At 39.1% G+C, this 23,720-nt stretch overlaps 1 protein-coding gene across 1 annotated transcript in view; it reads left to right on the forward strand.

The window, feature by feature from the left end:
* EFR3B (EFR3 homolog B) overlaps positions 1 to 23,720 on the forward strand; it is a 128,567-nt gene that overhangs the window by 63,202 nt on the left and 41,645 nt on the right. The window contains exons 3-8 of the mRNA XM_069071990.1: positions 196 to 323; positions 10,965 to 11,135; positions 18,337 to 18,372; positions 18,574 to 18,601; positions 21,495 to 21,509; positions 22,751 to 22,764. Coding sequence (XP_068928091.1) covers positions 196 to 323; positions 10,965 to 11,135; positions 18,337 to 18,372; positions 18,574 to 18,601; positions 21,495 to 21,509; positions 22,751 to 22,764 — 392 coding nt within the window. The remainder of the gene's footprint in view (positions 1 to 195; positions 324 to 10,964; positions 11,136 to 18,336; positions 18,373 to 18,573; positions 18,602 to 21,494; positions 21,510 to 22,750; positions 22,765 to 23,720) is intronic.

Raw genomic sequence — 23,720 nt, forward strand, 5'->3', positions numbered from 1 at the left:
AGCCTTGACTCCAGGAATTATGATATTCTCATTACACTGCTTCACCCTATTCCAGACTTTGTAAGTCATTGCTAAGGTGGTGAGATATTCTGTCATATTTCAATCTATCACCCAATGGTGTGTTCATTTTGATTCAAGAACTTTCCTAGCTGTAGGCAAGGTAGGTATGACCATGTACTGCCTGTGTCTTTATAGGATGGCCTCGTGAAAACCAACATGGAGAAGCTGACCTTCTATGCCCTCTCGGCTCCAGAAAAGCTAGACCGGATTGGTGCCTACCTCTCTGAAAGGCTGATCCGTGATGTAGGCCGACATAGATATGGGTAAGCAGTTCGAGGAGGTGGAGCACTGATTTCTTAATAAAATATGGTTAGAGCCACAGTGTCAGGGCACTTCATGAAAATTATCAGATACTTCTCAATTATTCATTGAAGATACACCAGCAGGGCCTGACCTGGGATTAAGGTTAGCTATCTCTTAAGTCAAACATTGGTTAGTGTTTATTTCTATCATGAGGTCTTGAGGGTAAAGAGAAGTTGTCTTCCTGTTGATTGTATCATTTAGCATTCCTCCCCACCCCATGTATATAGCTCTCACTGAGAGTACCTTGGGCCCACTGAGACCCAGATTTGCTATATTGTCCCTATTAAACCTGCTCTTCTTCATCTGATTGTCTTAGGAGTTCAGTTAACTCATCTATGTCTTAGCAAGAAGCACAAAGGGATTATAAATTGAAATAATAGTATTTAATTTTTAAAATGTTGATTGCTGTTTCTTCCCTGCTATTACACTGGGGCTCAAGATTTTTTTTATAAATTCGTGTGTAGAGGAGTGACTATATATCCCACTCAACATTGTCAGTGTGTGGAGGAAACTGGGAAGATTCAAGGAAGTAAGAGTTTGACAATGTTGGAAAAATTGGCAAGAGTTTGACATTGGCAAAATTGAGAATTGGGAAACAAGAATGGGGAGCAGTGGCTGTAGGGGTGGTGGCAAGCACAAAATCGGCCAGAGGGACAGTATCCCTACAGGTGAAGATGATTGGAATGGAATAAGTAACCTGGACAAAGGTGTTAGGACATATAGGGTCTTTGGTAGGTATACTTGAAGTGACAATTCTTAGGGGAGTTCTCCCTCTTTAATTAAGTGGGCTATCAATTTAATAAATACGAAGGCCATTTCATGAATGGGGAGCAGAATTTTCCAGTCTCCTGAAGTGGAAATCAGTCCTTCCTCCCCCCCCTCCCCAATACTGTTCATTTTTCCCTATCTCTGAGTGTCTAACCCTATATCTGTCCCTAGATCTTGGTCCCTATCTTTCCTTTCCTTTTTTTTCCTAGCTTACATTCCTATGACTACACAAATAGTTTCCATCTTGTTCCAATATTAGTTCCTGGAAAGTAAAACATAAATCCTATTTCTCCATAGAAACATTATTGTAATTGGAGGTTGCATTCATGACTAAGACTTCTGCATCAAATAAATCATGAATACAACCAACATAAATGCAAAGATAGAGCAACTATAAACCCTAATTATCATTTAAAAGAGTGCATTTGTACTCACAGTCTAATAAAATGGGCATAAATGTAGATATGTATTGATTATATGAGGGCCCCTGATGTGTTGTAAACCGTACTTAGAATACATAAAGAAAAGTGACAGCATGCTAGCTAGTGTAAGCATTCAACATTTAATTAACAATAATTTTCGTTGCCTTCTTGAAATTTATAAGGACTCTGGGGGATGATTCAGATGGCCCAGATCTCTTTAAAAAAAAAAAAAACCTACCCAGGGAATTTTAAACCAATGCCTTCAATTTTTTTTTTTTACTGTAAATTTCCTTATCCCAAGTCGGCATTCTGTGATGTTTAAAAAGTTCAAGAGGCATAATTTCTGGGTAAAAGAGCCAGTGGTATTCTTGAATGCCAAAGGCAATCATTACTTCGAACTTGTGGCTTATACTTCACACTTGTGGCTTATATAACCCTTGGAAGAAGGGTGTTTCCAATTGTGGTAATCAACTTTGATTGGTTAACAGTTAATGACAATGAATATTATAAAGAGGGACTGAGAGTGGCTGGTGTCAAAGAGAGACTATCCCTATACCCAGACCACCACCACCCTACCACCCATGGTTGGGCAATCTATTCAAAGAATTTATCCCCACCCAAACCTGTGTAGAGACAATGGCTTCTCCACCTGGGTGGGGTCTGAACAACATTGTTAAGAAAGTTAATCCAATCTCATTATCACTAATATCCTTCAAGAGACTGAACTTTTGTTATCAGGACTTTAGAAAAGGGGGAACTCTGGATCTCCTTAAATCAATGGTTATTAGTAATTATGTCTCTCAATTCAAAACCATTCACTTGATATTAAGAGCAATGTGATTGGGGTTGGTCCTTGGGGTAAAAACAACAAATATTTGTGGTGGCAGCCATGGAGTAATAGAGACTTTAGAGTCAGGAAGACTTAAGTTCACTTCCTGATTCTGACCCTAGGCAGTCTCTCAGACTATATATTGAAGAACAGGTGTTGAGTTGCATTGGTGAAGGAAGTTTTCATGGTAGAAGTTCTGTATACTAATGAAATCATAGGTATGGTTCAAAAAGAATCCCAGCAAGTGAGGGTTCAGTTTGGAAGTGAGGGTAAGGGAGTGAATTAAGGTCAGAAATGACTTGTGATATAAAAACAAAAGGCATCTATGAAACTTTTTAAAAATTGCCTTTCAAATGTCCATGTATTTGAAGTCCCCTTCCCTTTTCCACCAGGGACCTGAGGTGTGAATATTTGGAGAAGAGGAATCTACTTAGCCTTGGCCCTCTTTGTTGTCTTTTCTCTGTCCTTCCCTATGCTTTCCTACCCAAAGTTTAAGGGCAGTCTTGAAGAAGAAAGGTCAAAAGTTAAGGCTCATTCCTTTGCCTAGTGATGCCTTTGATAGTGATGATGATGAGATATTCAGTAGCTGATTGGACGGACTGAAGATTCAAGGCTTTCTAACAACTAGTCAGCAGAGATACCTCCTTCTCCCCTCTCCTGCTGCTTCCCTGAGTCACTGAGCTACTCTAGCAGTAGGAACACCTGCTCCTACATTCTATGTGGAAGCTGGAATATATGGTGAAGGGCAGGTGTGCATTAGGCAGCCTATAATAAATTATGGGCAGCAGGTGGGGGATGGAGGGGAAGGAAGATATTTTTCATGGGAAAGAATACAAAGCAGCCAGAGTTCAGGACTGTCCTATATTCTCATCTTTCCTATCATTTTGTGAGAACCTAACTCTGTAATCTAATAGCCACAGGCCAAGAGACAGCAGCAATAAGACATTTAGTATGAAATTAGTATACTAAATCTAGCACAAATTACTAAAATTTAGTAATTTTAGTATCACTAAAAGGAATACTTGTATTTAGTAAGTTGAATCTGTCCACACACTGTGTGAGGGTTAACTGCTGAGCACCTTGTGCTCAGGAATAAATATATTTTTACTGATATTTTTTAGGGTTTTTTTATGTCACCAAAATTTCTTCTAATATTCCCTGCCCTTCTCTTTCCCAGAGAGCCTTCCTATGTAACAAATAATATTTTTAGAGGAAAAAAAACTCATCAATGCATAGAAAAAAGTATTAAAATATATACAGTGTACCACATTTGTGAATCTCCCCACCTCTGCAAAAGAATGGGGTGGGATATCCTCACATCTCTTCTTGGAAGCCATTATTATTCTTTATGGTTTTGTAACGTTTGTTTTTTATTATTTTGTGATTGTGATTTCCATTTACATTATTATAGTCATTGTGTATATTATCTGCTTATTTCACTTATTTCATGTAAGTCTTTCCATGATTCTCTATAATCATCATATTCTTCATTTCATATAGAGCAGTAATATTCCCTTATATTCATGTATCTTAACTTGTTTAATCAATCTCCATTTTATGGGCATTTTCTTTGTTTCCTGTTCTTTTCTATCATAAAAAAAAAGTGTTACTATGCAGCTCTTTTTGTGATGACAAAGAATTAAAATTAAGGGAATGTCCATCAATTGGGGAATGGATGAACAAGTTGTGGTATATTATTGTAATGGAATACTACTGTGCTATAATAAATGATGAGCAGAATGAATTCAGAAAAACCTGGAAAGATTTATATGAATTGACATGAAGTGAAATGAGCAGAACCAGGAGAACATTGTACGTAGAACAGCAGAATTGTAAGATGATCAGCAATAAATGACTTAGCTATTTTCAGCAATACAGTGATCTAAGACAATTCCAAAGGACTCATGATGAAAAATGCTATTCACCTCCAGATAAAGAACTGATGGAGTCTGAAAGTAGATTGAAGCATACTATTTTTCCACTTAATTTTTTTTTGTGAGGCTTTTTTTTTTGGTCTGTGTGTTCTTTCACAACATGACTAATATTGAAATGTGTTTTACATGATTGCATATGTATAATCTATATTAAATTGCTTGCCATCTTAGGGAGATAGGAAGGGGTGAAAAAGAGAATTTGGAACTCAAAATTAAAAAAAAATTGAAAATTGTTTTTACAGGTAATTGGGAAAAAGTAAAATATTATTCAAAAAAGTGCTGCTATGAATATTTTGTTGTATTATAGGGACTTTCTCCTACTCAAATGTGCCTTATTGGGAGTCTGTGGATATATCTTTAAAAGAATATTTTGATAAATGCATTTCAATATGATTAGTTTTCTTTGTAATCCAATGTATTTATTTAAATCATTTTTCTTTTTTAATTTTCAGTTTCAAATTCCCTCCCTCCCTCCACCCATCCCCCAACCATTGACAAGGCAAAAAATCCAATACTCATTTTACATATGAATTCATGTAAAACATTTTCATATTAGTCATTCTGTGGGGAAAAAAAGCAAGAAAAAAATGCTTCAATCTACTCTCAGAGTCCATCAATTCTCTCTCTGGAGATGGATAGTATTTTTCATCATGAATCTTTTGGAATTCTTACATCATTGTATCAATCAGAGTAGCTAAGTCTTTCAGAGTTAATTAACATTGCAGGATTGCTGTTACTGTGTACAATATTCTGCTCACTTCACTTTGCCTTAGCTCATGTAAGTCTTTTCAAGATTTTCTGAAATCATCTTGCTCATCATTTCTTACAGCATAATAGTATTCCATTACAATCATAAACTATAGCTTGTTCAGTCATTCCCCAATTGATGGGAATCCCCTCAGTTTCTAATTCTTTACCATCACAAAAAGAGCTCCTAGATATATTTTTGTAAATAATGGGTCACTTTCCTTTTTTTTTTTTTTTTTGGTTTATCTTTTGTGTACATACCTAGTAGTGGTATTGCTGGGTCAAAGTTACATGAACAGTTTTATAGCTCTTTAGGCATAGTTCCAAATTGTTCACAGCTCCATCAACAATGCATTATTGTGCCTGTTTTCCACATCCCCTCTAGCATTTGTCATTTTCCTTTTCTGTCATGTTAGCCAATCTAATGGGTGTGAGGTGCTATCTTAGAGCTGTTTTAATGAGCATTTCTCTAATTATTAGTGATTTGGAGCATTTTAATATGACTATTGATAATAATGATTCCTTCTGAAAACTGCCTGTTCATATCATTTGACCATTTATCAATTAGAGAATGGTTCTTGTTTTTATATAGTTGGCTCAATTCCCAATATGTTTGAGAAATGACTCTTTTATCAAAAAAATTTGCTGTAAATTCCTCACCTCCCTCCCCCTGCCCCATTTCTGATTTCCTTCTCATTTTGACTGGTAATCCCATGTATTTAAAAATGCTGTTCTGAGAAGAGACTTTGCACCAGACTCCCAAAGGATCCAGAACCCACAAAAAGGTTAAGAACCCCTGTTAGATGTCATCAGAATTCCCACAACCCATTCTTTAGCCTAGGATCCAAAGAATGTGAGATATGAAGACCCTGACCCACAGGAGAATAATAAAGCATTTCTTTTTTTTTTTATTTTTTGGTCTTTATTAATTTGTTTACTTTTAGTTTATAAGATTCATTTCCACAATTCCTTGAGTTTCAAATTTTCTCTCCCTTCTCCCTCCCCCCCCCCATGGTGGCATACAATCAAGTATAGTATCTGCAAATACTTTCACATTAGGCATTAATCAGGTTATAAAGAAGGATTGTATCAGACAGAATGAACAATGGAAAACCAAACAAGAAAAAGAGCAGGTAGTTTGCTTCAATCTGGGTTCAAACTCAGTTCTTTCTCTGGATGATGGTAGCATTTCTATAGCACTTTAAAGTTTGCAAAGTGCTTTACAAGTAGTATTTCATCTTCACAGCAACCCTGGTGAGTTGATGATCTTATTATCCTCTTTTTACGGATGAGGAATCTGAGGCAGACAGATTAAAACCCTGGAAAATTCAGCCCAAGAAGCCAGGCTGGCCAGGCTAGCTTTGCTTTAACTTCTTCTGCTTGCCTACCAAGCCCTGATCTTGAGCTTTTGCCTGGGAGAAAGGGCTAATAATAAGAAAGATGACTTTTCTACTGAGCCCTCCGAAGGGAAACATAGGGTCAAACTGAGTACTGATCAATGATTAGTCAATCAGCAAGCACTGATTGAGTACCTCCTGTACTATGGACCAGGCTTATGCTGGGATCTGATGATATGAAGACAAAAATTAAGCAACCCTTACCTGGTCCTCAGGAAGCCCTCCAAGCTAGAAATGTGGTTGAGAGATGAAGAAACCAAGTCATACCTGGATGCTTCCTCCATTCCATTCAATTTGAGCACAGAATTTCTTTGGTTAGCAATTATCAAACACCTCTATGATCAAAACAATGTGAATGTTCCCTTTGGTGATGCAGCGGGGAAGAACACAACCCATCCATATCTGTTCATTCTCTATGACTCTTGTTCATGTTCTTCCAGATATTGAATATAGAAAAGTATAACCAGGATACTGGGAACTTTCCTTGATTTTTCTTGACATTACAAGCATACCAGAAGGACACGCAGACTGTCCTTGACAAATAACTAGCCCAAGGGTAGGAAACCTGTGACCTCGAGGCCAAATGTCATCCCCTTGGTCCTCAAGCTCGGCTCTCTGACTGAATTTGAGCATCACAGAATAAATAACCTTATTAAAGGATTTGTTTTGTAAAACTTGAACTCAGTCACAAGGCTGTACCTGAGGACCTAGAAGATCACATGTGACCTTGAGGTTCCCCAACCCTGGACTAGCCTTTCTCCTTTTATCATGATGCATTTCTTTGAGGGTTTCCTTTACTCTGGTTCTCCAGAGGAAGGTTAAGAATTACTTGATTTTACAGATGGCAGCTGCCTAAATTGGGCAGTGAGATGGTGCAGTGGATAGAACACTGGGTCTGGAATCAGTAAGATCTGAGTTCAAATCCATCCTCAGACACTAGCTTTGTGACTCTGGGCAAGTCACTTAACCCTGTTTGCTACAGTTTCCTCATGTGTAAAGAGAGCTGAAAAAAGTAATGGCAAACCATTCCAGTATCTCTGCCAAGGAAACCCCAAATGAGGTTATGGAGAATTGTACATCACTGAAAACAATGACTAAGCAACAATTAAATATGATGCCCTTGAGGGAAGGAGGGCATCAGCAACAGGAAAGGCTTCCTGTAGAAAGTGGTACTTGAGCTTCCAGAGATTGGGGCTGGGGCAGGAGAAGGGTAACCATAGCAGGTGCCAGTGCTAAGAATTAGGAATTTAAGTGAATTGGACTATTTCAGTCTGGTTGCTATGAAGATCCATGTGATCATCATATGGGACTTTACTAAATACTGTGTATTATTTTTTACCTATTTTGTATCCACTTATGTGAGCATGTATCATATCTCCCAATAAGCTCGTTGCCTTCCTATCTCTAGTGTCCACCAAAGAACGTAGAAGGTAGTAGGAGTGCCAGGAATAGGGGAAGGAAGTCCCGGGGGTGTGGACTCCCCCTTTCCCAAGCTTGTGTCTGTACCATGCTGCCTCCCATCACTAACTGCTTGACCAGATTTCTCAGTCCTTGGTGAGACAGATAAATATAGATATGGGAATCAGAGCCAGAAAAGCAATGCGTTGTAGACTTGAAGAAAATTGAAACTGGAGAACTCTGGAAGAATGTCTTGTAGATGATGATTTTTCTTCTGATCTATAGGTTTTAGGAACTAATTGGGAACACATCAGAGCAGGGTACAATGGAAAGAGAGTTAGCCCTGAAGTCAGAGGACCTGGGTACAAATCCCGACTTTGCCATTTACTACCTTTGTGTTCAGTTGTGTCCAATGCTTTGTGACCCTGCTGGCCTCTCTGTCCATGGAATTTTTGTTTTTCTTTTCTTTTGGAGGGGGAAGGCAAGGCAATTGGAGTTAAGTGACTTACTCATGGTCACACAGCTAGTAAATGTGTTAAGTGTCTGAGGTCACATTTGAACTCAGGTCCTCCTGACTCCAGGGCTGGTGCTCTATTCACTGCATCACCTACCTGCCCCCATGGAGTTTTCTTGACAAAGATATTGGAGTAGTTTGCCATTTCCTTCCCTAGCTCATTTTTTAGGTGAGGAAACTGAGGCAAATAGGATTAAGTGACTTGCCCAGAGTAGCACAGCTAGGAAGCTTCTGAGGCTGGATTTAAACTCCAGTCCTCCAAACTCCAAGCCTCATGCTGTAATCCACTTCACTCTTTTTGCTGCCCTCTTTATTGCTTTGGGCAAGTCTTTTAATGCTTCTGGGCTTGTTTTCTTATCTGTAAAATAAAAGAATTAGATTCTATGGTCTCAGAGGGCTCTCTCTGCTCTAGAGCTAGGATCCTTTCATCCGATAATTTCCTCTCCTTCCTTTCTTCTCTTATTTCTCCCCCTTCCTTGAGTTGCAGAAAAAATGTGTGTGCATTTTTTCCCTTAATTTTAAAAATTGAGTGGCTAAATTTGGTAGAACAGTATGAAAACTTCCCTGTCCCTAAAATATTTAGATTTGGAGACAGAAGACATGAATTCAAATACCAGCCGTGTTATTAATTACCTGTCACCTTGGGCTAGATACTTAAGGGGGTGAGGAAGAGGAAAGGAGAAGGAAGTAAACATTTATATAGCACCTACAGTGTGCTAGCTACTGTGCTAAGTACAGGAATAGGGGGAAAATTGTACACCACAGAAACAAATATTGTGTTATTTAATCCTCACAACAGCCCTGTGAAGTAGGTATTATTGTTAGCCCCATTTTACAGTAGAGGAAACTGAAGATTCAGTGACTTGCTAGGGTCACCCACCTAGTAAGTGTCTGTGAGGCTGAATTTGAACTGATTCGAGATCCAGTTTTACTGATTCGAGATCTAGTGCTCTATCCTCTGAACCATCTAGCTGCCTCTACTTGGCACATAGTAGGTGATTAATAAATGTTTATTGGATTAAATGAGTCACTTAAACTCTTGCAACCTCCTTTTCTTCATCTGTAAAATGGGGATGATACTATTTAGAGTAGTTTCCTCTTAAGATTGTTGTGAGATAATATATGGTAGCAAACTTTAAAGCACTATATAAATTCAGATACATACACACACACTCTTTAACTGGTTTGATTCCATATTTCTTATATTTTCCCAAGTCAACAGATCAAGTCAACAAACATTTTTTAAGCACTTACTTGTGTCAGACACTATGCTAAACTCTGAAAATGTAAATACAAGGATAAAGAAAGATATTTCCTACCCTTAAAGAGCTTACATTCTAATGGGGTAGGAGGGGGGTAATACATAAAAGAAAACTGAAAAGGGGATGGTAGTGGAGGTGAAATTACCTGAGTGGGGGCATTTGTAGAGAAAATCTCAAGAGTTTGCTGCAGCTTAGAGATAAATAAAGACATGCTGGCCTGGAGATTCTCCTTAAAGTCGAGGTTCTGATAGAGAGTCCCCAGGGTTGAAGGGTATGTCCCATATGTGAAGTCCATGAAGATGAAGAGGTTTCTGGGTTATTATAGAGGAGGCCTAGGGGAGGTAGGGGGCACAGCTTGGAGAGGGAAGAAGAGTATGATTAATAGCTAGTTCTTGCCTCCGGGATTAAGCATTTATATCAGTCTGCTAGTTAAGTGATACAGGGGAAAGAGGATTGCACTAAAAATCAAGAGATCCGAATCCTAGTCTCTGCCTCCAAATAATTTGCTAGCTACGTGACTTTAGGTGTAGCATTTAGGATTATAGGAAACTTTAACATCTCTGAGCCTCAGTTATATTATCTGTAAAATGGCAATAATATTTGACTTACCTGAAAGCAGGGAGCTAGACCATATCATGGACAGATGCAGTGGATAGAGCACGGGGTCTGGAGTCAGGATGATTCATCTTCCTGAGTTCAAATCTGGCCTCAGTCACTTACTAGCTGTGTGACCCTGGGCAAATCACTTAACCCTATTTGCCTCAGTTCCTTATCTGTCAAATAAGCTGGAGAAGGAAATGGCAGACCATTCCAATATTTTGCCAAGAACCCTCTTCCCCAAAAAAAGGGGTTGTGAAGAATTAGACACAATTGAAAGACAAAAGACCATATCATCTCTTTAAGTCCATCCCTACTCTAACCTCTGATTCTAGTAACTAGAGGTGAAAGTCCCTTTGTCAGGTCTCATCTGAAGTATTGTGCTCAGTTCTGGGTGCCATAGTTTAGGAAGAGTATTGATAAATTGATGGAGGGCAGCCAGGATGGTGAAAAGTATTGAGTAAGTATCATATGAGGACTGAAGGAAATGGGGGTGTTTAGTCTTAAGGTACCAAGTGACCTTGGAAGACATTCAGGGTTAATGGTTCTGACTCCTGTCCCCTGTGCATCCTTATCAAATAGTTTGTCTTATTCACTGGAGTTGGAATAGGAAGACCTGAGCCTCTTGTCTCCTCAGAGCTTCCTCAGGCTTCTAAGACCAGGACAAAGTCTATTGAGGCATTGCATAGGGCATCTAGACTGCAACAATATCCATGATGTTTCTTTTCCCCAGCTATGTGTGCATTGCAATGGAGGCTCTGGACCAGCTGCTTATGGCCTGCCATTGTCAGAGCATCAACCTCTTTGTAGAAAGCTTCCTCAAGATGGTGGCCAAACTGTTGGAGTCTGAGAAGCCCAATTTGCAGATCCTAGGCACAAATTCGGTAAGCAGAGCCCGAAAGAGGTGGGGGTGGAGGTGGGGCAGGGCCTATTTGGGTGTCTCAGTCACCCTGAAAGGTAAGGAGCAGGGCATTCACTCAGATTTCTTAAAAAAAAATTATTGGGTATCTGGATCACTAAGTTCAATTCTCCATTCTCTAACCCTAAATCAATCAGTTGACATTTATTATGTGCCAGCCTAAGTGTTAAGGATCCAAAAAGAGAAAAGAGAATCTCTGCCTTCAAGGAGCTTACAATCTGATTGGGGAGATGGCATGCAAACAAATATGTACAAGCAAGATATATATGGATTAAAAAGGAAATTATTAACAAAGGTAAAGCACTAGAATTAAGAAGGGTTGGGAAAGGCTTCCTGTAGAAGGTGGGATTTTATTTGGGACTTAAAGGAAATCATGTTTCTTCTTGTCCGAACATAGTGAAAGTGATGCCAGACCTATCCTTTCTGAAGTTAAATGAATGTCCATGAGATATGTAATGTCCACATGTACCTTGAAAAATATGTACTTAAGACAACATAACAGGAAACAGAATTCTGCTGTAGGGTTAGGAGAGCTAGATTTTAGTTCAGGATCTTTCACTAATTAGTAAGCTAGACAAGCCACTCCATTTCTCTGTTCACTCATCTTTAAAATGGGGCAGGGGAGGTTGGGGCTAGAACAGGTTTGTTTTAAGATTCTCTTACTCAACTTCTATTACTACCATTTCTATGTCTTTGTTTTGCTCTACAAGGAGATGATAATCAAATTATATATTCATTGCAACAAAATGGGTTTGGGAGAGGAAAGGAACAAGTGTTTAAGTTGCTACCATGCACCAAATGGCTAGGTACAGCTAGGTGTCTCAGTGGATAGAATGCCAGGCCTGGAGTCAGGAAGACTCTTCTTCCTGTGTTCAAATCTGACCTCAGACAATTACTGGCTTGGTGACCCTGGGCAAGTCTCTTAGCCCTGTTTTCCCCTGTTTCCTCATCTGCAAAATGAGCGGGAGAAGAAAATCACTCCAGCATTTTTTTTTTGGCCAAGAAAACCCCACATGGGGTCATGAAGAGTTGGATATGACTGAAAAACAATTGAACAACAACATACCACATATAAAAAGCTTGGAAGATTTCTGATTAAGTCTTGCTGAGTAAAATCATGTTTCAACTGTAGAAAAGCTAAGTGCTATTAGCTGTGTAAGCAGATCATAAATTTAGATCCAAAAGGATCCATGGATGTCATCTAATCTAGCCATTACAGATGGGAAACTGAGGTCCAGAAAGGTTGAGGGATTTGCCCAAGGTCAGAGAGGCAGTAAGTAGTGGAGAGAAGATTTGACCCAAAGTCAAAGTGCTCTCCAAATCAAATACTCCTTCCATCAAACCAAGCTGTGTTATTTTGCCTGTGATGAGTAATTAATCTATTTCATTCAAACAGTATCTGGGTCAGTAATAGAATGGGTAAATGAGTAAGAATTGGGGGTGGAAACTGTACTTGAGAAGGCTAATGATTGAGAAAGTAAGTAGGAGAAAGGGTGAGTGGTCAATGAATTGATCACCAAATGCAGGTAAGGCTACCTACACACATGCACACACACTCATAAACCTGTAGGCAAGGTCCTATGTCCTTGGCCCATCTAATGACTGTTCCCTCACATAAAATAATCATGAATAATAATCATTCAACAAGTATGTATTAGCCACTGACTGCATGCCAGGCATTGTGGTAGGCGCAAGGAATACAAAGTCAAAAAGTCAGCAGAGATAGGGGCCAACCCTGTGATTTCATCAGGCATAGGGAACTCTCAGGGGTGGGTGTGGGTGGGTGAGGGGGATTTCTTTGATAATTAGTATTTAGAAGAGAATCAAAGGTGGAGAGGACCATTAAAGATCACCTAGCACAGGGATCTCTAATCTGTGGCCCACTGCTCTTGAGTTCTTTGCAGAGCCCCCAAGTCATATTATGTAGCTAGGTGGCTCAGTGGGTAGAGTTCTGGCATGAAATCAGGAAGACCTGAGTTCAAATATGACCTTGGACACTCACTAGCTGTGTGATCCTGGGTGAGTCACATAACCTCTGTTTGCCTCAGTTTTCTCAACTGTAAAATGGAGAACACAATAGCGCCTTGCCCCACAGGACTGTTGCAAGAATCAAATGAGATAATTGATATCAAATGAGATATTTATAAAGTGCTTAGCAAGGAGCCTGGAAATGATGTTGTTCCATCCTGTCTGACTCTTGGTAGACCCTATTTGGGATTTTCTTGGGAGAGATACTAGAGTGATTTGCCATTTCCTTCTCCAGCTCAGTTTACAGACGAGGAAATTGAGGCAAACAGTGTTAAGTGACTAATTCAAGGTCATCCAGCTGGTAAGTGAGGCCAGATTTGAACTTAGGAGTTTAATGATTATATTTAGGGCAGACTTTTAAAAGGAATAAATTCAGAAGACTGAGATAAAGGATATAGCCTACCTATATTCACCATTTTTTGTAATTTCCCTCTTTCTCTTAAAAAAAAAAGGAAGCCTTATTTTCACTCTCTTGGTTAAAATTTTATTAAAAATCTTCCTACTGCCCTGCCCTGCCCCAACCCAGCTTCAAGTAATTTATTCTGACCTGTCCTCGCTTTGCAGTTGCTTAGCATTAAATTAGCCTTATCAGCTTTTCTAGCCCCAATTCTGCTCTTCTTTAATTGCTCCCTCATTTGACTACCACAAGGAAGAATTGTCAGCAAAAGCAAAGTTTTGATATCTCTCTCTCCAGTTTCCTGCTCAGTGAATTTTCTAGGTTGTCTCTATGGGGAAAATGCAAAGATTCTACCTAGGAACTATAGAATTCCATGTTTTACTTTCCCCCAAACAACAGAAGGAATTTTTCAGTATTTTTTCTTTCTAACTGTTAATGAAATCCTTTCCGCCCTCTTCATTCTTTGTCTGGAAGCTACCTGTGCATAAATGTTTTGACATTTATACACAGCAGCTAGGGATCCATAAGCTTTTAAAGTTAACAAAGCATTTTGTGTACATTATCTTATTTGAGTATCGCTAATGTCAGTGGCTGACATTTATAAAACACTTTAAGATTTACTTAGCACTTTATATACATTGCATCATTTGATCCTTATAATCAACCTGCAAAGCCAATAGTTATTATTATAATTCTCTATTTCACATACAAATGATGCTAGGCAAGCCTAGGCTAGTTAGTAGAAGAGCAGGGATTTGAATTTAGGGTCCAATTAGATTACTGTTACTCTCTTACAGTCTAGGTGAGAGGTTATGAAAGACTGAACTAGGACCATATATATGTGTGAGTGAAGAGAAGGGGATGGATAGGAGGAAACAAGACTGGCTAAATAAATGACTGGAGATGAGAGATGAGAGAGAGGGGAAAGTTAAGGATGACTCTGAGTTTGTGTTGAGTGATAGCAGGCTATGGCAGTCCAAGAGAGACCAGGAATGAGAGTTTTGGCTAGACAGATGTCAAGAACATCATCATGTCTTTGGGTATAGAAAATGGCTCATATCATGGCACCTTCACTTGCTTCTATACAGATGTGGAGGACTATGCGTATGAAACACTGCACATAAAGCTTCACTTTTTTGATTTATTGGTTAATTTCACTGAATTTTGTTTCTCCATTTGTTATCCCATATATATATGTATGTGCATATATATACATACACACACACATATATATAGGATTACTTTCTAGAAGAGGGGGAAATGTAGATAATGTTAAAAATATAAAAAGAATGAAAAAATTTTAAAGTAATAATTGTATAAAAAATAAAGGAACGAAAGAGCTCATTAATATAGAAAAATAGTTTTATGAACATCATACTGTGTTCTGGCAGGGAATTTAGGAGATCATCTAGTCCAATGCCCTCATTTGCTAATGATGAAATTGAAATTCAGAGAGATTAAGTGACTGGCCTAATGTTACATAACTACTAGTAAATAGTAGTCAGAGATGTCTTCCAGGACACTTTCCAGTACAATTTTCTCATGAACCATCATGCTTTATGTCTAGATAGAATCGTGCAGAAGAAGAGAAAGGAGCAGAAAGTAGGATTCTAAGTAAGCAGGAGAGTTCAGACTCTGAGGTAAGAAAAGACATGCAGGGACAAAGAAATCAACACAAACAGCCCTCTAAGACAGGGTTGTGATGAGTGATCCTAGGCGGAGACTGTATGATCTCTGTCTTTTAGGTTTTATTCCCTCTTTGAGTCCAGGCCATAAAGGACTGGTATCTGTGTTTTCAGCAAGGAAGAGGCAGAACTCTACAAGTCCCAGGAGCTCTGGATTTTAGCAGGAGGCTGAGGAGTGGATCTCCTGGGAAGCTGTAGTAAACACAGGCGTAAATAATCTATTGCTGTTTTGTAAAACTATAGCAACAATTTGTCTCATATAACACTTCAAGTCTTAAAAAACACCATGACCCAGTGAGGTTGATAGGAAAGGTAGGCATTGTTATCCTCATTTAACAGAAGGGGAAACTGAGGCTCAGAGGGTTTAAATATTTGCTCCAAATCACACACCAAGTAAATGCAGAGCTTAAGTTTTAATTCAGGCCTTCCTGACTCCAAGACCCCATAGTCCATATAAGTATTATGAATTTGTGGATGTGGGAAGAATAGACAATGGGGAGAGAGGAAGTATTGGAGTCATGGAGGACAATTTGGGTAATGCTTTATGAAGACAAGCCTTGTAAATAATTTTTTTACTTTTATTTTAAAAAATCCGTTGTTGATAGCTATTTTTACATCACCTACATTGAGCAATGTATTCCTCCTTCCTCCCTCTCCCAAAGAGCAGGTCTTTATAATAAAAGTTTAAAAAACAGGGCAAGGAACAGCAAGGTAGTGCAGTGAATAGAGCACTGGCCCTGGAGTCAGGAGGACCTGAGTTCAAATCGGGCCTCAGACACTTGACACACTTACTAGCTATGTGACCTTGGGCAAGTCACTTAACCCCAATTGCCTTGCCTTTCCCCTCCAAACAAATAAATAAACAAAAAAAACAGGGCAAAAACCCCCAGTTTAACAAAATTTGCCAATGTATCACAATAGTCTGACATTATATGCAGTGTTCTATACTCATAGTATACTATCTCCCCAAAAAATTAATTAGAAGCATCTTGTCATAGTTCTTTTTTGGGTCCCAAACTTGGTGATTTTAATTTCATTGTTGTTCAGTTGTGTTAAACTTTTTGTGACTCTGCAGGCCATGGCATGCTATTCCAGTGTCATATTTTAATACTGGCCATTGGATTTTCTTGGCAAAGATGCTGGAGAGGTTTGCCATTTTCTTCTCCAGTGAATTACATTTTGTCTGAACTCTCCACTATGACCTGTCTTGGTTAACCCTGTCCAGCATAGCTCATAGTTTCACTGAGATACTCAAGCCCCTTCACCATGACAAGGCAGTGATTCAGGAGAGATTTAATTCCATAGCATTTGGTTTTGGTAGTTTTGTTCCTGGTAGGTATGATAGATAAATTATTAAGTATTTACTTTCTGCTGAGCATTATGCTAAGCATTCCGAATACAAATACAAGCAAGTAAGAATGTATGGCCTCCTCTCTGCAAGGAGCTTACATTCTAATGGAGAAGCTGGAAAGTAGTTTCATACATGATGTAGAAATGACTGAGAAATACCATGGAAGCCTGCTTCATTACAAACTAGGATGAAAAATAATCTATCAGAGCCTGGCTGCCTAGAGGCTAAATCCAAGGTCCTGGTGGGAGAGAAGAGGTAAGACAGATGCCCCTGAAGTGTGGGTGGCATCACATGGAGATGGTAAGTAATACAGGGATGTGCTTTCAGGCAATATGAGGTGAAAGCTCATCTATCAGAGCTCAACTTCCCAGAGGCACAAGTTCAAGGCTCTGGCAACCTTCTTCTTTCTATTTATGTTGTTGTAGTCACTGTGTATATTTTTTTCCTGTTTCTGTTTGCTTCACTTTGTACCAGTTCATTTGAACCAGTTCAGAGATGTGTTCCTATGCTTCTCTGCATGTCATATTAATTATTTCCTAGAGTATAGTAATATTCTAACATTCATGGGTCACAGTTTATTTAGCTATTCTCTTATAGATTGGGAAAGGGATTATTTTAAACACAATTTTTTATTTATTTTTGAATTTTAATGTTTTATTTTCCCTTGATTACATGTAAAAACATTTTTAGTATTTATTTTTAAAATTTTTTGAGTTCTAACTTCTCTCTTCCTTTCACTCCCCTGCCCCTTCATTGAAAAGGCAAACAATTTGCTATGGGTTATACATGTGCAGGCATAGAAAACATATCTCCATGTGAGTCATGCTGTGAAAGAAAACAGGCAAAAAAAACCAAGAAAAATAGAGTAAAGAAAAAGTATGCTTCAATTCGTATTCAGACTCTATCAGTTCTTTCTCTGAAGATAGCATTTTTCATCATAAATCCCTCAGAATTGTCTTAGATCATTGTATTTCTGATAATAGCTAAGTCATTCTCAGTTGATCATCATACAATATTGCTTTTACTGTATACGGAGGTTTTCTGGTTCCACTCATTTCACTTTGCATGTACATGTAAGTCTTTCCGGGTTTTTCTGAGAGCATTCTGTTCGTCATTTCTTTTTGTTGTTGTTGTTGTTTTTTGGAGGGCAATTGGGGTTAAGTGATTTGCCCAAGGTCACATGGCTAGTAATTGTATCAAGTGTCTGAGGTCAAATTTGAACTCAGGTCCTCCTGACTCCAGGGCTGGTGTTCTGTTCATTGCGCCACCTAGCTGCTCCTGTTTGTCATTTCTTACAGCACAATAGTATTCCATCACAATCATATACAACTACTTGTTCAGCCATTCCCCAATTGATAGGTTACGGAATTTTTAAGAATGCATAGGATTTGTGGAAAAGAATATGGAGGCATAAATTAAGAGAAAGGAAAGAGCTACTTGGTGACTTGAAGGGGAAGAGTTTCAGGATGTGTTCAAGCATATTTCTCTGGTTGGAATGAGGACTAGGGAGCTATAAGGAATAAAGGTTGTCAGATAGATAAAGAGAGGAGCAACTGATCGAGGGTCCTAAAACCACAGTCTTGTACTTTATAGCATCTCTGATAAGCTCCCTCGGAATGGACCGATAGGAGGGGTTCCCGTTTCTTCTTATGCAAGCAAGAGAGCCGCTCTATCCACCTCCAGTCTGAGAAATGCCCTTTTTTCACCTCAGCCTATGGGATTCAGTGAAAAGGACATTGGCTCTATAGTCAGAAGATATGAGTTCAAATTCTATTCCCGATGCTTACTTGCCTCTGTGACCTTGAGCCCGTTGTTTAACCTCCTGGAGCCTCAGTATACTCATCTATAAAATGGAGAGTTTAGTCCAGATTGCTTCTCAGGTTCCTTCCACTTTAGAGCCAGGATCCTATGAACTGTAGTTCTATGAACCCAATTGCCACCTTCCACACAAGACCTGTCAAGATCTCTCATTCCCCAGTTTTCAGCATTTGTTCCCTCTTGAAATGAATAATAATAATAGTTAAGATTGTCACAGTACTTTAAGGTTTACAAAGTGCTTTGCAAATATTATCTCATTTTATCTTCATAACAATCCCATGAGGTAGCTGCTATTATTATCCTCATTATATAGATAAGGAAACCAAGGCACAGAGATCAAGTGACGTACCCAGGGTCACATAACTAGTAAGTGTATGCAGCTAAATTTGAACACAGGTCTTCCTGCCTCTAGATCCTGCCCTCTATCTACTGTGCCAAATCTACCTGTCAAAATTACTTTGTATATACGTCACATTGACTTGTGTATATGTGGTTTTCTCCCTCCCTCCTTCTAGTAGAATGTAAGTCTCTTGAGGGCAGAGACTGTTTTGTTTTTGTATCCATGATGGTACATAATGGGAGCTTAATAAAATTTTGTTGTTTGACAAATAGATTGAATGTCCAAATGTTTGTTAAACTGAATATAATTATCCCTTCAACATTGTGACTTTACCCATCATGGTTTCAATATATCATGGGTCAACATAAGAAATTTCATGGGAATTTTGCAGAAGCCACAGACAGCAGGTAAAGGTCAGAAGATGACACAGAAAAAGTTTAGAAACTCAGAAATGCATAAATTATATGTATAATTGTGTATAACACCAACATATTTTATCTTTTTTTTTACTTCCACATTATAAATTAGTCAGGTTATAAAGATGGATTGTATCAGCTGGAATCATATTTTATCTTTTAACACCATAATAATTCAGACTTCTTCTCTGGTACAAAGAGAGGGCCAAAAAAAAATTTTATGCAGATTTTCCAGATCATGGGGGTACCATGCCCCTAATCCCTGCCATATGAAAGGTATAACTGTAATTGGGTTGAAGAGAATGGGTGAGAAATGGACCCTGGATCCTGTTTCTATGACTTGAGTTGAAAGAAACTGCTTATGGGTGAACAAAGTTGCTGTAAGCATGCTGAACATGGGGATTTCATTATAGGTGGGCTTCTCACTTAAGGAGATCACCCAGCCTCAGTATGCCCAGCCACAAACAAAACAAGACACATTTTCTTTGCAGAAAACTCAGATATTCATTCCCTCAAGAACCCAGATGGAGTGAGACAGTAAATCAGATCAGCTTGGCTTCCATTTTCAGGTAGACTAAGAAGCTACCCTTACTCGAGAGAGCTGAAAGATTCCTTTTTTCTTTTCCTTTGTACCTTTCAGCCTTGGTGGAGGGAACCAGATGGTAACAGGCCTGAGCAAGCTTAGTACTCTCCTCCATTCAGACAGTGTGGAAAGGGTAATCTTAAAAGGGCTGACTTAGAGCTTGGATGACTTTTGAAGTGTTCTACCATTCAGAGTCTTGGGTTCTCACTCTGGACATCTTCTTGGCAGCTGTCATCCTATAGAATAGACTTCTGGCATATTTGGTACTTGAATGGAAGTCATGAATAAGGTGGGAATTGGCAGTGAAAGGTACAAGGTAACAAGGAGACTGATACTGTGATGTTGGCTCCAAGAAAATGGCATCAGTGATGGAATAAAGGATCAGTGAGCCTGGCAAAAGCTAAGGCAGTGTCAATGAGTGGGAGCTGGAAATGGAGCATAGAATCCTGGACATAGAATTGGTAGGAACCTCAAAAACCATCTAGCCAAACCCCCTCATTTTACTAATAAGAAAATTAAGGCCAAGGGAGGTTATTATAAATGACCTGCCCAAAGTCACACAGGTTGTTGGTGTCAGAGGAAGGATTTGAACAGAGGGAGTCAAGAGACAGTGATTAGGCCATGGCACTAGTTAGGTGGTACACTGAGTAGAGCTCCAGGCCTGGAGTCAGGAAGACCTGAGTCCAAATTTGCCCTCAGATACTTACTAGCTCTATGACCCTGGGCAAGTCATTTTACCTTGCTTGCTCCAGTTTCCTCATCTGTCAAATGGGCTGGAGAAGGAAATGGCAAACTACTCCAGTACCTTTGCTAAGAAATCTCCCCAAAATGGGGTCACAGAGTTGGACAAGACTGAAATGACTCAACGATAACAACGACCACCGCTATCAATGAAGATTTGATGCCTAGAGCCAAGAAGACTTGAGTTGAAATTTGGCCACAGACACTTGCTAGCTGTATGACCCAGGGCAAATCCCTTAATTTCTTTGTGCCTCAGTTTCTTTATCTTATATTTCCTTAAATTCTATCTTTTCCTCAACTGTAAAATGAAGTTAATGATAGCACCTACTTCTTAGGGTTGTTGTGGAGATCAAATGGGAAGGTACAAGTGCTTAACATAGTGCCTGGCACATTGTAGATGCTTAATAAATTCTTGTTCCTTCCCCTGCTCCCTTTCTAAGGAATATGCTGGGGGCATTTTCATTCTCCCAATGCTATTATGACATGACGCATTGTGCTAGGTTCAGGGGAGCAGGAGTAGATGCAGAGATAGATAATACATGGCCCCTGTCTTAAGGGATCTTATTCCCTGGATAGAATGTCAGTTCTTCAAGGACAGGGTCTGTTTACTTTTGTCCTTATATTTCCACCACCTAGCATAGTGCTTGGCATATAGTGGGCATTTGATAAATGCTTGTTGATTGATTGAAGTCTAGAAGGAGAGTTAAGACATATACACATACTTGAAATACAAAATGGAATATGCTAAGTGCATAAGAGAGGTACAAACAAGGTACATTTGAGTGTCTGTAGGAGGAAGAGGTCACTTTCAGCTGGGAAATATTTTTTCCCTCTTTCTGACCTATAAGAATCCCTCTTACCCCAAAGGCTCAGCTTTTCAGAGGTGGGAGCATTTAAGCTGATCCTTGAGAGAGAAGTAGACTTTTCAGGGGTGGATTATAAGATCATTGTTCTAGAGCTGGAAGGGTTTTCAGAGACCATCAAGTGCACCTCTCTTCATGTTATAGATGAAGAAACTGAGGACTAGGGGCAGCTAGGTGGAGCAGTGAGTAAGCGTGCCGGCCCTGGAGTCGGGAGACCCAGGATTGGATCCAGCCTCAGATACTTAACACCCACACAAAATAATTGGCCGTGTAACCTTAAGCAAGTTACTTAATCCCAATTGCTTAAAAAACAAAGAAACTGAGGACTAGAAAGGTTAAGGGCCTAGTCCAAGGTCACAGATGTATTGTCAGAGGTGGGATTTGAACTTGGGTCCTTGGATTCCAGAGCCAATATTCTTTCTCTTGCTTTGAAGATAAGGGCGGAAACAGGGGAAGCATTTCAAGCATGGGGAATTCCATGAGCAAAGGCATGAAGGCATGCAAGCATGGGATGCACTCAAGGGAAGATCATCCAATTAAGTTGGAAGTATAGAGTATGTGAAGGGGAGTAGTATGATTTAAGGTCATAAATGGTAGAAGGTCTTAGATGCCAGGATAAGGTATTTTTAAGGCAAAATAATTCTATAAACTCTGTCTTACCTGTGTTGCTGAATGTGCACATAGATTATGCAGTGGTTGGGACAATCTTTATCACATTGACTCTCCATTAATGCAAATAATTGAGAACTATTCAATGTCTCTAATCTTTTGACCACTTAGCACTGGATGAACACACCCACTCTACCTGTAGCATTTTAGGATCTAGGAAGAAAAAAGTACAAGACCTGGTCTGTGTCCTCAAGGAATTTCTAGTCTAGTCTGGGAGATAAGATACAAACACACACACACACACACACACACACACACACACACACACGCATGCATGTATATGTATGTATGCCTATGTATATGTGTATATGTATATATAAAATGTGTGTGTGTTAAGAAAAAATACACAACTGTCCATAGCAACTTGCTATGAATCCAGCAAAGTGATTGGTATCGGCTGCAGCAGTCAAGGAAGGCTCCCTGGATCAGGCAGGACTTAAACTGGACCTTGAAGGCCAACTAGTATTTGGATAACTATCTGTTCCTATGTCACATTTACTCACTCATTCATCAGTCCGCAGGGATTCAATATGTGCCTTCTTTGTGCCAAGCTCTGTGTAAGGTACCATAGACCATAAAAGATGTGTAAGACATGATCCCAGCCCATAAAGTGTTTATAGTCAGTTGGGGAGAGGGAGGAGAGACTTACTTCTATGAAGCAATTAGTGAACAAGAGAATTCTGTGGGCTGCTCAGTGTCCAGCACTTAGCATGATCCGGAGATGTGAATAAGAAATGACCAGGCCGTGTGGGTAGTTCAAGGAAGAACAATGAACTCCATTTATTGATTCTTAGGACAAGATTTTTATAGAGCAATGAAACAAAGGAAGAGGACTCAAGTTTTCCAATCATTACCTAGTCTGTTATATCCTGGAAGTGGCACAGATTAGATCATTTGATAAGGATTTGTTATCTAGGAGACACAAGTCTTAGGGTAAGACCTTTGATCTAGGCCTCAGGTATCTGCTAATGCAGCCACAGTCATAAATGGATACAATTGAGAGCAAACTTCAAAGCCAAAGCTGCAGTCCTCAAAAGACATCATGTTTAGAGCTGACCACCCAAAGATACCCGAGTGCTGAATCAAATATTTTAGCTCTCAATAACTAAAATCTTGGGGTATAGCCTATTGATCTCAGAACTCAAGTAACATCCTTGTAAGTATAACCCATAACAAAGAACTCAGGAGCTAGCTTAATAAAAAGTGGCATCTCAAAGAGATTCTTGTTTTAAAGTCCACTATTAGGATTTGACATCTGAGTTCTGAACCAGGCTTCTATGTCTCCCCACAAGAGAATATATAATAACACACTAAATCTCCTTGAAACTCAATTTCCTCATCTGTGTGTAGGCTGACATGTAGTACATCCTTCATAGAATTGTCATGAGAATCAAATATAACATGTAAAATGCTTTGTAAGCCTTAACGATCAGTTGTTTTTATACAATCTTTTAAAAGGCTCTTCTCGTTAAAAAAAAAAGTCTCCTCACTCTAGGATACCAAACTAATAACAGTGATGCTAGTTATAATCTCTAGAAGATTAGAGACAGCTGAATTTGGAATGAATACCTAACTTTTAATTCTGACTTCCATTTAGTACCTTTTTTGACTTTGGACAAGACACTTACCTTCTCTCTGGGCTTCAATTTCTTCATCTGTAAAATAAAGGGGCTGGAATA

This window comes from Petaurus breviceps, unplaced genomic scaffold (genome assembly GCF_028583685.1).
Source record: "Petaurus breviceps papuanus isolate PSGF00001 unplaced genomic scaffold, PetGlider_PUasm1.0 90845, whole genome shotgun sequence".
Taxonomy (NCBI): Eukaryota; Metazoa; Chordata; class Mammalia; order Diprotodontia; family Petauridae; genus Petaurus; species Petaurus breviceps.